General features: G+C 45.9%; 1 protein-coding gene across 3 annotated transcripts in view; it reads left to right on the top strand.

Moving 5' to 3' along the window:
* LOC140714957 (E3 ubiquitin-protein ligase TRIM65-like) overlaps nt 1–17,054 on the top strand; it is a 59,373-nt gene extending 42,319 nt beyond the window's left edge. For 2 of the 3 annotated variants that reach the window (XM_073026658.1, XM_073026656.1), the window contains 2 exons: nt 8,132–8,221; nt 15,058–17,054. In XM_073026658.1, coding sequence (XP_072882759.1) covers nt 8,132–8,221; nt 15,058–15,587 — 620 coding nt within the window. In that variant the 3' untranslated portion in view covers nt 15,588–17,054. The remainder of the gene's footprint in view (nt 1–8,131; nt 8,222–15,057) is intronic. The other variant, XM_073026657.1, reaches the window with a different exon arrangement.
* The last annotated feature ends 370 nt before the right edge of the window (nt 17,055–17,424 follow it).

Here is a 17,424-nt window from a genome sequence, read left to right as displayed (position 1 = left end):
AGTGCGGGTCAGTGGGAGTAAGCGTTCGGCACAGACTAGAAGGGCTGAGATGGCCTGTTTCTGTGCTGTAATTGTCATATGGTTATAAATCTTGAACTTTTCTGTCACTTGTGCACTGGGCCCTCGGTCAACGTGAATGCACACACCACCTTCCGAACGTCCCTCGCAATCCATCTCGAACAAACGGGTCTCCCACCGGATCGTATGCTACAACCGGGACTCCCCAGCATCTTCCCACTTCATCTCCTCTCGTTCAAAAGCCCAAGACCAACCTCGGTGTCCTTCACCAGAGAAACCTCCCCTTAATTCAACCATCCTAATTGGATGGCAGACATTTCTCCTCATCTCTTTTCTTCAACAATAACCCAAACAAGCTGAAAACAGAACAGACTACTCTTACAGAACTGCCAAAATGAAGTACATACAGCATTGCAGTAAAAATATGAACCAGGGAATTACAATAGGAATGACCAACACACACTGAATTTAGAAAAAAAAAGGTGTGACTATTTTGAAACCCAAGTCTGCATTTTATTATCAAGGAAGATGTCTGAAAGGACTGCTTCCCTTGTCTGGAGAGTAGAGAACTCGGTGGCAGAGTCTCAAAAGGGATCAGTGATGTTTGGACCGAGAAGGGGATATTTCTCCAGAAATAGCAACCTTCGAAATTCTCTCCTTCTGGAGATCTGTGAATGGTCATATTCAGGAATGAGACATTTTATGGGAGTTAAGGGAATATAATTCTTCCTGAATACGATTATTGCACAATTCCTTCTGTTGTGAGGCCCTGAGCTCCGAATTCCCTCCCTGTCTTTACGACCACCACCCCCCCCCCCCACCAAGCTCTCAAACAGGATGTTACATTGTTTATGGGAATGTGCACAAATTGTCTGCCACAGTTGAATGAAGAACAAACAGTTTTCTTTCAGAACTCAGTGGGTCAAGCAGCATCTGTGGGGGGGTGGGGATAGTTGGAGGGAAGAATTGTCGATGATTAGGGTTTCACCAACCCCCCCAGCTCTATCTAGTCCACCAGCAACCTGTGGCCCCTAAATCTCCTCTCACCCTTTCTTTATTGTATCCTACCCAAGATCTACAAACCTGACAGCCTGCTCTTCCCACTGAACTCATTTCCATGTACTTACTTAAGCCTATCACCCCTGCTGGAGTATAGACCACTGACAGAGTCCTCTGTCCTGGTCCAGTCTTACAAGTTGTCCCCAGGTGTTGCCCATCTTTGAAGATCCTTCCTTTCCCAGGGATGGGTCTTTGGAGCTTCAACTGGTGTTTCTGTGCCTCTGTTTTTTTTAAGCGGGTTGGAGTTGCTAGCCCCTCACCCAACCCTCCTCCTTTTGCAGCTAGGCCTGGGTGCCTCGCATGCCTTGATAACATTTTGTCCTCCTTGGTTCAGTCCCTTCCCCCCAGCTCTGTGACACTTCACATGTTCTCGAGATCGAGATCTTCCCTCCAACCATACCCACCCCCCATAGATGCTGCTTGACCCACTGAGTTCTAAAAGAAAATTGTTTGTTCTTCATTAAACTGTGGCAGACAATTTGTGCACATTCCCATAAACAATGTAACATCCTGTTTGAGAGCTTGGTGGTTGTAAAGACAGGGAGGGAATTCGGAGCTCAGGGCCTCAGCAACAGAAGGGATCGTGCAGTAATCGTATTCGGGAAGAACCAATCACTGACCCTGATTGCCCCATTTTCAGGATGTCTAATTCCTGTATACTTTTGTCTCCCATCTGGAAGGCAAAGCACTCTGCTGTTTTCAGTCAGCATCTCTAACCAGTTACCCTCCACTGACGAAACTGGTCCTCACACTCAACAATTTCTCTTTTGGCTCCTAATTGCTCCAAACCCAAGATGTAGCCATGGGCACCCTCACATACCCCAGCTACATGTGCCTTTTTGTTAGCTACGTGGAACAGTCAATGTTCCAAGCCCACATTGGTAACTCTCTCCAAATTTTTCTACGCTACGTTGACAATTGCATTGGTGCTGCTTCCTGCAGCCATGCTGAGCTCATCTTTTTCATCAACTTTGCTTCCAAATTCCACCCTGCCCTTAAATTAATTTGGTCCATCTCGGTCTCTCCCTCTCCCCTTTCTTGATGTCTCTGTCCCCACCTCTGGAATATTCCAGAACATCTCAGATGAACTCCTCCGTCAAAAAACGGTTTCCTTTTTACCACCATCGATTCTGCCCTCATCTATATATCCCTTTACTTAAAATTGTTCAGAGAGACACTGTGGAACAGGCCCTTCTGGCTGAACAAGTAGCACTACCTAGCAACCCACCTAAACACAGAACAATTTTACAATGACCAATTAACCCGTACATCTTTGGACTGTGGGAGGAAACTGGAGCACCTGGAAGAAACCCGGGTGGTCATGGGAGAGCGAACAGTCAGTGTTGGAGTTGAACTCCAAACTCTGACAGGAGACGACTGAAGGCCATGGAAGAAAGAAAAGTGGGGGGAGCACCAGAGGGAGGAGGTGGACAGGGAAGGAGATAATGTGAGAGAAGGAAAAGAGAATGGAGAATGGTAAAGGGGGAAGGAGGGTCATTACCAGAAGTTCAAGAAATCAATATTCATGCCATCAGGTTAGAGGCTACCCAGATGGAATATAAGGTGTTATTCCTCCAGCCTGAGTGTGGCCTCATCAGAACAGTATCATATCAGAATGGGAAGTGGAATTAAAATGGATGGCTACTGGGAGATCCTGCTTTTTCTGACGGATAGAGCGTAGGTGCTCAGCAAAGCCGTCTCCCAGTCTACACTGGTCTCACCTATGTACAGCTGAGACCTGTATGTAGGTGAGAGCACTGAACACAGTAAATGACCCCAACAGACTCACAGGTAAAGTGTCGCCTCATCTGGAAGGACCATTTGGGACGTGAATGGTAGTGAGGGAGGAGGTGTAGGGACAGGTGTAGTACTTGTTCCACTTGCAAAGTTAAGTGCCAGGAGGGAGATCATTAGGGAGGGACAAATAGACAAGGGAGTCGCTTAGGGAGTGATCATTGCAAAAGTGGTGGGTAGGGAAAGGTGTGCTTGGTGGTGGGATCCTGTTGGAGATGGTGGAAGTTGTGCAGAATTATGTGCTGGACATGGAGGCTGGTGGAGTGGTAGGTGAGAAGAAGAGAAACCCTATCCTTGTGGGGTGGCAGGAGGATCCGGTAAGAGCAGATATGCGTGACATGGAAGAGATGTGGTTGAGGACAGCATTGATGGGAGAGGAAGGGAAGCCCCTTTCTTTGAAGAAGAAGAAGAACGTCTCCTTTCTGGAATGAAAAGCCTCATCCTGAGAGTAGATGTGGCGGAGACAAAGGAATTGAGAGCAGGGTTGACGATTTTACAATTAACAGGGTGGGAGGAGGTATAGTCCAGGTAGCTGTAAGAATCATTGGATTTGTAATAGACATCAGTAGGTAAGCTGTCTCCAAAGATAGGGACAGAGAAATTGAGAAAGGGGAGGGAGGTTTCCATCATCCAATTCATTAAAATATAACATGAAAAGAAGTGGCCCCAACATCGAACTCTGTAAAACATCACTATTCACTAGTAGCCAACCAGAAAAGGCCCCATTTATTCCCACTTTTGGCTGTCTGCCAGTCAGCCAATCTTCTATCCATGCTAGTAGTATCACATCTTGTTTAGCAGCCTTTAGCTGCACCTTGTCAAAGGCCTTCTAAAAATCCAAGTAATAAAGGCACCATCAACGGCAACCCAGGGCATATTGAAAACCCGGACTCCAGCACCATCAACGCGTGTTCCAACGACCATGGACAGCTTCAAAGCGATTGCGCAACCACCGACTGCGACTCCAGCCTTGAACTCCAGGCCGGGTCTTCACATGCTGCGATTGTGACTCCCGTCTCCCCTTCCCCCACCACCACTCTGCAATCCCCTCTCCCTCAGATCCCATCGTCAGCTCCTGGGTCCTCAGAGGCTCCATCTTCCTCTCACTCCAACCCTTCCCTCTCCACTGACACTACCAGCCTCCCTCCCCACTCTGATCCCATCTTTCATCTGTGCCGGGTCTTTACCATTCCCTCTGACCTTCAACTCTCTGAGGCAGAGCGCTCTGTCCTCAGTAGGGGCCTCAGCTTTGTCCCCCTTCGCCCACACCTCAGCGAGTTCCGCGTACGCCATGACGCTGAACTCTTCTTCTGCCGGCTCCGTCTCCGAGCTTACTTCTTTGACGAGGACTCTCCTACCCCCACCGATGACACCTTCTTCCATCTTCAACTCTCCTCCTCTTCATGGACACCCCGCTCTGGTCTTCTGCCTGCTCTGGATCTCTTTATTGCTAATTGCCGACGGTACATCAACTGTCTTGACTTCACTGCACCCTGTTCCAATTCCAATCTAACTCCTTCCGAACGCTCTGCTCTCCGCTCCCTCCGCACCAATCCCAACCTCACTATAAAACCTGCTGATAAGGGGGGAGCTGTTGTTGTCTGACGTACTGACCTCTACCTGGCCGAGGCACAGCGACAACTCTCTGATACCTCCTCTTATTTACCCCTTGATCATGACCCCACTAAGGATCACCAGGCCATTGTCTCCTATACCATCACCAACCTTATCAGCTCTGGGGATCTCCCATCCACTGCCACCAACCTCATAGTTCCCACACCCCGCACTTCCCATTTCTACCTCCTACCCAAGATCCACAAACCTGCCTGTCCAGGTAGATCTATTGTCTCAGCTTGCTCCTGCCCCACTGAACTCATTTCTGCATACCTTGACACTGTCTTATCCCCCCCTTGTTCAATCTCTTCCCACCTCTGTTCGTGACACTTCTCATGCTTTGAATTTTTTCAATGATTTTAAGTTCCCTGGCCCCCACCGCCTTATTTTCACCATGGACGTCCAGTCCCTATATACCTCCATCCCCCACCGAGATGGTCTCGAAGTTCTTCCCTTCTTTTTGGATTCCAGACCTAACCAATTCCCCTCTACCGCCACTCTCCTCCGTCTAGCGGAATTAGTTCTTACTCTCAATAATTTCTCCTTTGGCTCCTCCCACTTCCTCCAAACCAAGGGTGTAGCCATGGGCACCCGTATGGGTCCCAGTTATGCCTGCCTTTTTGTTGGCTTTGTGGAACAGTCCATGTTCCAACTCTATACGGGTATCCGTTCCCCTCTTTTCCTTTGCTACATCGACGACTGCATTGGCGCTGCCTCCTGCATGCATGCTGAGCTCGTTGACTTCATTAACTTTACCTCCAGCTTCCACCCTGCCCTCAAATTTACCTGGTCCATTTCCGACACCTCTCTTCCCTTTCTTGATCTTTCTGCCTCCATCTCTGGAGACAGCTTATCTACTGATATCTACTTTAAGCCTACAGACTCTCACAGCTACCTGGACTATTCCTCTTCCCACCGTCTCTTGCAAAAATGCTATCCCCTTCTCACAATTCCTCTGTCTCTGCCGCATCTGCTCTCAGGATGAGGCTTTTCATTCCAGGATGAAGGAGATGTCTTCCTTTTTTAAACAAAGGGGCTTCCCTTCTTCCACCATCAACTCTGCTCTCAAACACATCTCTCCCATTTCCCGCACATCTGCCCTCACCCCATCCACCCGCCACCCCACTTGGGATAGGGTTCCCCTTGTCCTCATTTACCACTCCACCAGCCTCCAGTCCAACGTATAATTCTCCGTAACTTCCACCACCTCCAATGGGGTCCCACTACCAAGCACATCTTTCCCTTCCCCCCTCTTTCTGCTTTCCGCAGGGATCGCTCCCTATGCGACTCTCTTGTCCACTCGTCCCCCCATCCCTTCCCACCGATCTCCCTCCTGGCACTTATCCTTGTAAGTGGAACAAGTGCTACACCTGTCCTTACACTTCCTCCCTCACCACCATTCAGGGCCCCAGACAGTCCTTCCAGGTGAGGCGACACTTCACCTATGAGTCGGCTGGTGTGGTATACTGCGTCCGGTGCTCCCGGTGTGGCCTTTTATATATTGGTGAGACCCGACGCAGACTGGGAGACCGTTTCGCTGAACACCTACGCTCGGTCCAGCAGAGAAAGCAGGATCTCCCAGTGGCCACACATTTTAATTCCACGTTCCATTCCCATTCTGATGTGTCTATCCATGGCCTCCTCTACTGTCAAAATGAATCCAAACTCAGGTTGGAGGAACAACACCTTATATACTGGCTGGGTAGCCTCCAACCTGATGGCATGAACATTGACTTCTCTAACTTCCGTTAATGCCCCTCCTCCCCTTCTTACCCCATCCCTGACATATTTAGTTGTTTGCTTGTTCTCCATCTCCCTCTGGTACTTCCCCCCCCCCCACCTTTCTTTCTCCCGAGGCCTCCCGTCCCATGATCCTTTCCCTTCTCCAGCTCTGTATCACTTTTGCAAATCACCTTTCCAGCTCTTAGCTTCATCCCACCCCCTCCGGTCTTCTCCTATCATTTCACATTTCCCCCTCCCCCCACTACTTTCAAATCTCTTACTATCTTTCTTTTCAGTTAGTCCTGACGAAGGGTCTCAGCCCGAAACGTCGACAGTGCTTCTCCCTATAGATGCTGCCTGGCCTGCTGCGTTCCACCAGCATTTTGTGTGTGTTGTTTGAATTTCCAGCATCTGCAGATTTCCTCGTGTTTGCTTAATAAAGGCTCTGATCCTGCCGTTGTGCTGCCCAGAGTTTGCACATTCTCTGTTTTCTTCGGGTATCTGTTTCCCCATATCTCAAACGTGTGCTGGTAAATTCATGTCACAGTAAATTGTCCCATAGAGTAGGTAAATACTGGAAGAACCAAGAGGGAATTAATAGAGAATAATTCACAGTGGTGTGGGGAATAAGGAGAGGGGGAAGGGACTGATGGATACTGGGATGGGATTGATGGGCTGAATGGCTTGCCACTATCCTAGTAAATTCTGTTACAACAGAGACCTACTATAGAGAGCAAGGTTATCAACTTGCCCTGCATCAGAAAACATACAGTATACTTTTCTTTCTGAGGGATGGGTTCCCACCAATATCTGCTCCAGTAGGGCATACTGCACAGTATATTACCACTGTCATGTTAAGGGAATACTAATTATAAAAACCTTTTCTGTACATTCAGTACAGCTGGCCAAATGAAAGATGAGACATTGCTGGGTAACACCACAGCTACATTGTGTTGGGTTCTCATGCACAGTAAAGGGAAGTAAGGCAAGGAACACTAGATCTTGACCCTCTTGCATCAAAATTCAGTTGTGACCTTGGTTAGCACTAGATCCCTCTGTAAAGGAAAGTTGGAAGGTGGAGTGGGAGCTGGCTGGGTTTATGCAGAGATGTTCTGATAGTTGGGGTTAGGGTGGGAGTGAGGGCAGAGGGTTCTTTGGAGAGAGAATGGGAGTTGAGGGTGTGAGTGGGTGGGCGTTGGCTGTGTTGGGACCATGCGTGTTTGAGATTGGATACATTGGGAGTGCTGGGGTTTATGGTCACAGTGTTTTGTCTAGCCAGGGATAGTTCCTACCAGAAATCTTCACTTTGAGGCAAGCTTGAATATGTTGTGGAGTTCACAGCAAAATCCTGGCCCAGGGGTTGATCTTCACAGGTCGGGTTGGTGAGATTATATGGGATAAAGGGGGATCATATATTGAATTTATTGGTAACTGCTTCTATGCTCTTGTGCTCTATTAGAATTTTGTATCTTTCAATTGCAGTTAAACTTGAGAGTGCATTGTCCCAATTTGCTGTATCTCCCTTCTAGGACAAATACCCAATCCCAGGAAATCAATCCACTGAACTTTTATTGCTTTCTCTTTATTACAAGAATATGCCTCCTGAAGTCGGGGGGCCAGACCAGTACACAAAACACCAGTCTCAACAGAGCTCTGTATAATTGTAAGGAAAGTGTCCTTTTGAACTGTAGGCAGCCAGAGTATGATGCAACAGAGGCTTGTAACCACCTCCAGGGAGTTTGCACCTCTCTGTGTAGAAGGGAAATTGTAGATGAGTCCTGAACTTCAGTCAGATGATGACTGGCTCCATAATTGTGCAGACAAGAAGCATGTACGCTCGTTTATTAGATGTCTTTATCTCACTCTGTGGCCTTGTATACTGGTGCAGCAGGTATAACTTCACTATAACTACTCTCTGGTGCAGAATCCACGGGGAACAGCCATTGTGTGTCAGTGAAACCTGAACCTCGAGTACTACCATCAACTTCACACATAAGGGAGCCATTCCTCAAGAGTAAGTGTGTGACTCTGTTCTATGTTCATGGGATACTCTGTGGTGGTGACATTAATTTTAAACTTACCAACATACTAATCTGTGTTGTCATGCACAGGTCTGTTGAGAGAAATAGAATTGAGTCTACTACACCAGTTGGCTAGACCATGGCCAACCTCAGCACCATTTTCCTGCACTACCCTTATCTGTAATTTCACAAATAGCCAAGTATGGTCCCTGCACTGTACTATACTTTGCACTCTGAGCTCAAAGTAAATTTATTATCAAAGTACTGTACATATTAAAATGGATCTTGTGTTTTCCAGGTATATATGACGAATAAACTCTTCTTGGGCCTCCAGCCAGGTACATGTATTGATTATAACTGACATTTGTATGATAAACTCTGCATGATGCCTAGATGTGTCAAGTCCGGTGGTATACGGTGCAGAGCAGTGTATATTGGCATAATGGAAACCCTCATCAAGGAGCACAAGGGGTGTATCCGTTTGGGTTTCCCAGAGAAATCAGTGGTAACAGAACACTGCATTTGCAATGGCCATGGGATTGACTTCAGCACAGAACTACTGTGCCATGCCAATGGCTTTTGGGACCACCTGGTGAAAGAAGCAAATGAAATAAAACTAGAGGGGAATAATTTTAACAAAGACATAGGTCTCGCTCTAAGTAAGAACTTGAATTCGATTGTAAATAAGGTGGGACAGCGGAAATCTGATTGGATGAAGACTAACTAATCAGGAGAATGGACAACGGTGGTATACAGTCGGCCCTCCTTATCCGTGGATTCCACATGCGCAAATTCAACCAACCGCAAATCGCGAAAACCCGGAATTGCTCTTCCAACACTTGTTGTTCGAGCATGTACAGACTTTTTTTTCTTGTCATTATTCCCTAAACAATGCAGTATAACAACCATTTTACATAACATTTACATTGTATTAGGTATTATAAGTAATCTAGAGATGACTTAAATTATACAGGAGGATGTGCGTGGGTTGTCGTGCATTGGAATCGAAAAAATCGGAAGTTTCACTAAGTAAGTCAGAACAGGTACCGCCTTTATTATTTAGCGTCAGTTAGTCAAACGTTTGTCTTAGTATATAGTATATATTTTACCATTCTATACATAAAGAATGTATGTTTCAGCGCTGGGCACAGGAACGGAAGTTCTCGGGTCTCGGGACAGACCGCTCCCTAGTGCGCTCTCCACTGTGCCGGGTTGATGTGGAGGATCAAAAACTCAAAACCCAATAATTAAACCACTGCGTTGCTTAGTAATAATTGTAGCTTTTATCGGGGCAGAGCCTTTCTCACTTTATCCTTTAAAATTGTTCCGATCGTTGACCGACCTAGCCTAACGCTTTTCCAATGACTGATGGCGTTTCACCTCATTTCAATCACTTTATTATTTCCACTTTATTTTCAATCGTGATTGTGATTATTTTTGTGAACAAAAACACTGTGCATTCAGAGCTCTGGCACCGGGTCCTAATGTCCTCCACTCTGAGACAGGTTGAATAAGATCTGGGGTTCCGCTGGGTCCTAAGGTCAACCGGATTGAGACAGGTTGAATAAGGGACGAGCATCCGCGAATTTTGGTATCCACAAGGGGTCCCGGAACCAATCTCCCGCGGATAAGGAGGGCCGACTGTATATACTACCAGACTTGCCATGCCCAAGCATTACCCCTGATGAAGATTGCAGAGTTGGTCATCAAAATGTCAGTTATAATTGACACCTGTATCTAGCTGGAAGCCCGAGAAAAGTTTAAAGTACATATATGTCACCCTATACAACCCTGAGATTTGTTTTCTTGTGGACATACTAATCCAAGAAGCATAATAGAATATATATAACCATATATATATATATAACCATATATATAACAATCACAGCACGGAAACAGGCCATTCCGGCCCTCCTAGTCCGTGCCGAACTCTTAATCTCACCTAGTCCCACCTACCCGCACTCAGCCCATAACCCTCCACTCCTTTCCTATCCATATACCTATCCAATTTTACCTTAAATGACACAACTGATCTGGCCTCTACTACTTCTACAGGAAGCTCATTCCACACAGCTATCACTCTCTGAGTAAAGAAATACCCCCTCGTGTTTCCCTTAAACTTTTGCCCCCTAACTCTCAAATCATGTCCTCTCGTTTGAATCTCCCCTACTCTCAATGGAAACAGCCTATTCACGTCAACTCTATCTATCCCTCTCAACATTTTAAATACCTCGATCAAATCCCCCCTCAACCTTCTACGCTCCAATGAATAGAGACCTAACTTGTTCAACCTTTCTCTGTAACTTAAGTGCTGAAACCCTGGTAACATCCTAGTAAATCGTCTCTGCACTCTCTCTAATTTATTGATATCTTTCCTATAATTCGGTGACCAGAACTGTACACAATATTCCAAATTTGGCCTTACCAATGCCTTGTACAATTTTAACATTACATCCCAACTTCTGTACTCAATGCTCTGATTTATAAAGGCCAGCGTTCCAAAAGCCTTCTTCACCACCCTATCTACATGAGACTCCACCTTCAGGGAACTATGCACTGTTATTCCTAGATCTCTCTGTTCCACTGCATTCCTCAATGCCCTACCATTTACCCTGTATGTTCTATTTGGATTATTCCTGCCAAAATGTAGAACCTCACACTTCTCAGCATTAAACTCCATCTGCCAACGTTCAGCCCATTCTTCTAACCGGCATAAATCTCCCTGCAAGCTTTGAAAACCCACCTCATTATCCACAACACCTCCTACCTTAGTATCATCAGCATACTTACTAATCCAATTTACCACCCCATCATCCAGATCATTAAAAGACCACACCCAACAGGACAGACAAACAGCCAGTGTGCAAAAGGTAGCAAACTGTGAAAGTACAAAAGTGAAAAAAAATAATAGTAATAAATTAATAAGCAATAAATATCAGGAACATGAGAGGAAGAGTCCTTGAAAGTGAGTTCATGGGTTGTGGGAACAGTTTAGTGATGGGACAAATGAAGTTATCCCCACATTGGTATGAAAGAGAAGTTGGCCAAAGTAAATCAGAAGGTGATGCTGGTAGGGCTGACAGCAGAGCAACAACAGTGTGAGTTTCTGGGGAAAATGAGGAAGGTGCAGGATAGATGTAATCTACAAACAAAGAAATACTCAAATGGCAAAATAGTACACCCATGGCTGACAAGGGAAGTCAAAGCTAATGTAAAAGCAAAAGAGAGGGCAAGCAACAAAGCAAAATTAGTGGGAAGACAGAGGATTGGAAAACTTTTAAAAACCTACAGAGAGCAACTAAAAGAATCATTAGAAGGAGAAAATAAAATATGAAATCAAGCTAGCAAATAATATCAAAGTGGATAGTAAAAGCTTTTTCAAATACATAAAAAAACATAAAAGAGATGAGAGTGGATAGAGGATCGCTTGAAAATGAGACCAGAGAAGTAATAACGGGGGACAAGGAGATGCCAGATGAACTAAGTGAGTATTTTGCATCAGTCTTCACTATGGAAGACACTAGCAGTGTGCCAGGTATTGAAGGGTGTGGGGGAAGTGAGTGCAGTTACTATTACAAGGGAGAAGATACTCAAAGAGCTGAAAGACCTAAGGGTACTTAAGTCACCTGGACCAGATAAACTGCACCCTAGGGTTCTAAAAGTGGTAGTGGTAGAGATTGTGGAAGCATTAGTAATGATCTTTCAAGATGGGCCAGTGAAGGAGTGGAGATTTGAGGCCTTGACTCGAGAGGCTTCGACGGGAAGAGGTGGAGGACGAGTTTGTTCCCAGTTAGTCTTTGCAATGCCTCCTGAGATGGTGATGTGCCTCTTCTGTGAGATGTGGCAGTCTTGGGGGAACTCCCCTCTCCCGCAGAGTCACATCTGCCAGAAGTGCTTGCGGATGGGCAATCTGGAATACCGTGTGAGGAATCTGGAGCAGCGGCTGGATGACCTTCAACTCATAAGGGAGAATGAGGCCGTCATAGATGAGAGCTACAGGGAGGTAGTCACACCTAGGCTGCAGGAGGCAGGTCGTTGGGTGACAGTCCGAGGGGGGAAAGCGAAGGAGAGTAGACAGGTAGTGCAGAGCACCCCTGTAGCCATTCCCCTGAATAATATGTTCACCGTCCTGGATACTGTTGGTGAGGACGACCGACCAGGTGTGAGCCACGGTTGCAGGGCCTCTGGCACTGAGTCTGACCCTGTGGTGCAGAAGGATGGGATGGACAAGAGGAGAGCTGTCGTCATTGGAGACTCTATAATCAGGAGAGCAGACAGGAGATTTTGTGGACGTGAGAAGGAAACAAAATACATTAGGACGGATAAGTCCCCGGGGCCTGACTGAATATTCCCCAGGCTGCTCCACGAGGCGAGGGAAGAGATTGCTGAGCCTCTGGCTAGGATCTTTATGTCCTCGTTGTCCACAAGAATGATACCGGAGGATTGGAAGGAGGCGAATGTTGTCCCCTTGCTCAAAAAAGGTAGTAGGGATAGTCCGGGTAATTATAGACCAGAGAGCCTTACGTCTGTGGTGGGAAAGCTGTTGGAAAAGATTCTTAGAGATAGGATCTATGGGCATTTAGAGAATCATGGTCCGATTAGGGACAGTCAGCATGGCTTTGTGAAGGGCAGATCGTGCCTAACAAGCCTGTTAGAGTTCTTTGAGGAGGTGACCAGGCATATAGATGAGGGTAGTGCAGTGGATGTGATCTACATGGATTTTAGTAAGGCATTTGACAAGGTTCCACATGGTAGGCTTATTCAGAAAGTCAGAAGGCATAGGATCCAGGGAAGTTTGGCCAGGTGGATTCAGAATTGGCTTGCCTGCAGAAGGCAGAGGGTTGTGGTGGAGGGAGTACATTCAGATTGGAGGGTTGTGACTAGTGGTGTCCCACAAGGATCTGTTCTGGGACCTCTACTTTTCGTGATTTTTATTAACAACCTGGATGTGGGGGTAGAAGGGTGGTTTGGCAAGTTTGCAGACGACACAAAGGTTGGTGGTGGTGTAGATAGTGTAGAGGATTGTCAAAGATTGCAGAGAGACATTGATAGGATGCAGAAGTGGGCTGAGCAGTGGCAGATGGAGTTCAACCCAGAGAAGTGTGAGGTGCTACACTTTGGAAGGACAAACTCCAAGGCAGAGTACAAAGTAAATGGCAGGATACTTGGTAGTGTGGAGGAGCAGAGGGATCTGGGGGTACATGTCCACGGATCCCTGAAAGTTGCCTCACAGGTAGATAGGGTAGTTAAGAAAGCTTATGGAGTTAGCTTTCATAAGTGGAGGGATAGAATTTAAGAGACGCGATGTCATGATGCAGCTCTATAAAACTCTAGTTAGGCCACACTTGGAGTACTGTGTCCAGTTCTGGTCGCCTCAGTATAGGAAGGATGTGGAAGCATTGGAAAGGGTACAGAGGAGATTTACCAGGATGCTGCCTGGTTTAGAGAGTTTGGATTATGATCAGCGATTAAGGGAGCTAGGGCTTTACTCTTTGGAGAGAAGGAGGATGAGAGGAGACATGATAGAGGTGTACAAGATGTTAAGAGGAATAGACAGAGTGGACAGCCAGCGCCTCTTCCCCAGGGCACCAGTGCTCAATACAAGAGGACATGGCTTTAAGTTAAGGGGAGGGAAGTTCAAGGGGGATATTAGAGGAACGTTTTTCACTCAGAGAGTGGTTGGTGTGTGGAATGCACTGCCTGAGTCAGTGGTGGAGGCAGACACACTAGTGAAGTTTAAGAGACTACTAGACAAGTATATGGAGGAATTTAAGGTGGGGGGTTATATGTGAGGCAGGGTTTGAGGGTCAGCACAGCATTGTGGGCCAAAGGGCCTGTAATGTGCTGTACTATTCTATGTTCTAAAAATCATTGCCACTTTTTAAGAAAGGAGGAAGACAGCAGAAAGGAAATTTTAGACCAGTTAGCCCGAGGTCATTTTCTATAAAATTCTACAGATTTGCAGTGAGCCATTAGGGTTAGGATTGTTCTCTGTGTGCAGAGTTGCTCTTTGTCTAATTATTATTCTTTGTGTAGAGCAGATATTCCCAACCTGGGGTCGACAGGCCCCTTGCTTAATGGTATTGGTCTATAGCATAAAAAAAGGTTGGGAACCCGTGGTGCGTGGTAAGTGTTACTCTGTAATTGTGTCAAAATGTTCACTGTAACGTTAGAGAGCAGTGTATAAACTTTATCATTTGCAATAGTACAGAATCATTCTATCTGAGGTTAAATCTTGTTCTTTGTATTGGAATTGGTTTATTATTGTCACATAAGCCCAGATATAGTGGAAGGTTTATCTTTCATACAGATCAGATGATTATGCCGAGCATCGAGGTAGAACAAGGTAAAACAATAAAGTGAGAATAAAGTGAATAAAGTGCAACAAATACAGAGAAAGTGCAGCACAGGTAAACAATAAGGTGTTTAGAATGAGGTATATTGTGAGGTCATAAATCCATCTTATTGAACTAGGGAACCTGCCTTATTACAGCAGGGTAGAATCTGTCCTTGATTCTGGCGGTATGCGATTTCAGACGTTCATATCTTCTGCCCGATGGGAGAGAGTGAAGAGAGATTGTCCGGGCTGGGTGGGGTCTTTGATTATGTTGGCTGCTTTACTGAGGCAGCAAGGAGCGTAGACTTGTTCTTTGTGTAAGGCCAGTGTTACTGTAAAAGTGTAGAGCTGGTCACTGCGAGGTTATTTGGTATGACTAGGATTAGTGTAACTGTGGAGAGTTAATGTTTGTTTAGGGTAACGGTTATGGAGGGCAAATTCCCTGTCATGTCTATCGCACAGTTGTGTTACCTGAGTCCTTTTCCCTTGCAGATTACCGCCGGCTGCGATTCAATCCCAACTCTGCACACCGATATCTCACTCTGTCCAAGGGCGGCTGCAGGGTGTCTCACAGAGGGGCTCAGCAGTACCCAGTGCATGTGGAGCGCTTTGAGAAAGAGTGGCAGGTGCTGTGCTGTGAGAGCTTCGATAAAGGCCAGCACTACTGGGAGGTGGAGATCAGCAGCCAGTGGGTCTACCTCGGTGTCGCGTATGGTACCATCGACAGGAAGGGCCCTGCCACACTCATCGGCCGCAACAGCCTCTCCTGGTCCCTGCAGCTCTTCAGCAAGAGCTACTCTGCTTGGCACGCCAACCAGGAGGTGAAGCTGCCATCTGCCAAGTACCAACGAGTCGGAGTGTACCTAGACTACACGGCAGGGACTCTTTCCTTCTATGGCATCACTGACACCATCACTTTGATCCACACTTTCCACACCATTTTCATCCACCCCCTCTACCCCTCAGTCTGGGTGGGTGAGAACGTTGTTGCCACACTTCGCCAGGATGGTGCAGGGAGCTGACTTCATAAGGAAATAGGAGTGAGGCTATTTGGCTACCCCACCATCTGTTATGACGATGGCTGATCTGCCCCAAGCCTATTAGATTCCTTCTTCAGCCTTTACCTCTTTCCCTATCCCTTCCCAGCTTCTTACTTCATCCCCCCCCCACCTGATTTCACCTATCACTTGCCAGCTTGTGCTCCTCCCTCTCCACATACCCCCACACCTTTTTTATTCTGGTTTCTACCTCCTTCCTTTCCAGTCCTGAAGGATCTCAACCCAAAATGTTACATGTTTATTTCCATCCATAGATGCTGCCTGACATGCAGATTTCCTCCAGCATTCTGCGAGTGTTGCTCAAGTTTTTCAGAATCTCTTGTGTTTATGATTTTTAGTTTCTCTTTTGTGCCACTCTCCCCAGAGCCTTAGTTTTCTGATCTTTCACGTATTTATCTACCTCTTTGAAGAGAAGAACACAGAACAGAACTGTGTAATACAGGCCCTTTGGCCCGTGATGCTGTGTTGACCTTTATAAATCTACTCCACGATCAGTCTACCACTTCCTTCCTATACAGCTCATAACTGTCCATTTTTCCTTCATCCATGTGCCTCTCTAAAGAGTTACTGTACTTAAATGTCCCTGTTGTATCAGCCTCTGATACCAACCCTGGCATCTTGTACTCTGTGTGTGAAAAGCCTACCTCTGACGTCTCCCCAATCACCTTAAACAGATGCTCTCTGGTTTTACACTGCCACCCTGGGAGAAAGGTGCAGGCTGTCCACTTTACCTGTGCCTTTCATAATCTTATACACCTGTATTAAGTCACCTCACATTTTCCGTTGCTCCAAATACTGCAGTACTTCCATCTTCAAAAACCTCAGAGGCACTACAGAGTTTGCTCCTTTCTGGACTTATTAAAATGCACCTCTGTTTTAAATAATTGCCCCTTTGTTCATGACTGTCCCTCTAGAGCAGGGGTCCCCAACATTTTTTCTATGCCATGGACCAATACCATTAAGCAAAAAGTCCATGGATCCCAGGTTGGGAACCCCTGCTCTAGAGGAACACTACAAAACATACCCTTTGCTGCTCTTCAAGACCTCATCATACTTAATTATATCACCCCTCATTCATCAAAACTTCAAAAAACATTTCCAATTTTTTAATTACTCATTGTAAGACAACCCACCCATTCCAGGAGTTAACCTAGTTAGTCTCTTCTAGACTGCCTCTAATTCCATATCCTCCCTTAAACGACCAGAACTGTGCAAAAAATGTGAGTTGTGGGCACCTTTAGAAGCTGGGATTTGTCTGATGTATGTTTTCTACTTGATTGATGAGGGGGAGGGAATCAGGAGAATCTTACAGTAAGTGCAGGACCCAGCAATTAACTTCATAGATAAGTGGAGGTCTTCAGATTTGTATGGAATTATTTTTTAAGGTATTGAAATGTTTGTTGGTTTTAAAATACATTTTTATGGATAGAATTTGTGTTTTGGAAAATGTTATTTTGTACAAGTTTTTAAAAAACTGGACCGAGAGGGTTTAACCAATGTACTGGAGAGGGGTGCTGTTGTGGATCAGGTTGGAGGAGTTCTTGTTTGACTCAGCTATTCTGTACTTTGGAGCTCAACACTAAAGTGATGTTTTAATTTCTGATAAGGCTTTGCTGTTCCCTGTTCTATAAGCATCTAGAGGGAAGAGGCAAGGGGAACTTAGTTACATATTAAGATCAACTCTGTGAGAGTGCAGACCTTAGCTTCTGAGCGGAGATGAATCGGCTCTGTTTTTAAAAGTTGTATGTATTCAAGGAAAGGAAGAAAGTTACAAGAGTTTATTATTTTGTCTTTGCTTTGA

The sequence above is a fragment of the Hemitrygon akajei genome, chromosome 22 (assembly GCF_048418815.1).
Source record: "Hemitrygon akajei chromosome 22, sHemAka1.3, whole genome shotgun sequence".
NCBI lineage: Eukaryota > Metazoa > Chordata > Chondrichthyes > Myliobatiformes > Dasyatidae > Hemitrygon > Hemitrygon akajei.
This window is presented reverse-complemented; position numbering and strand designations above follow the sequence as displayed.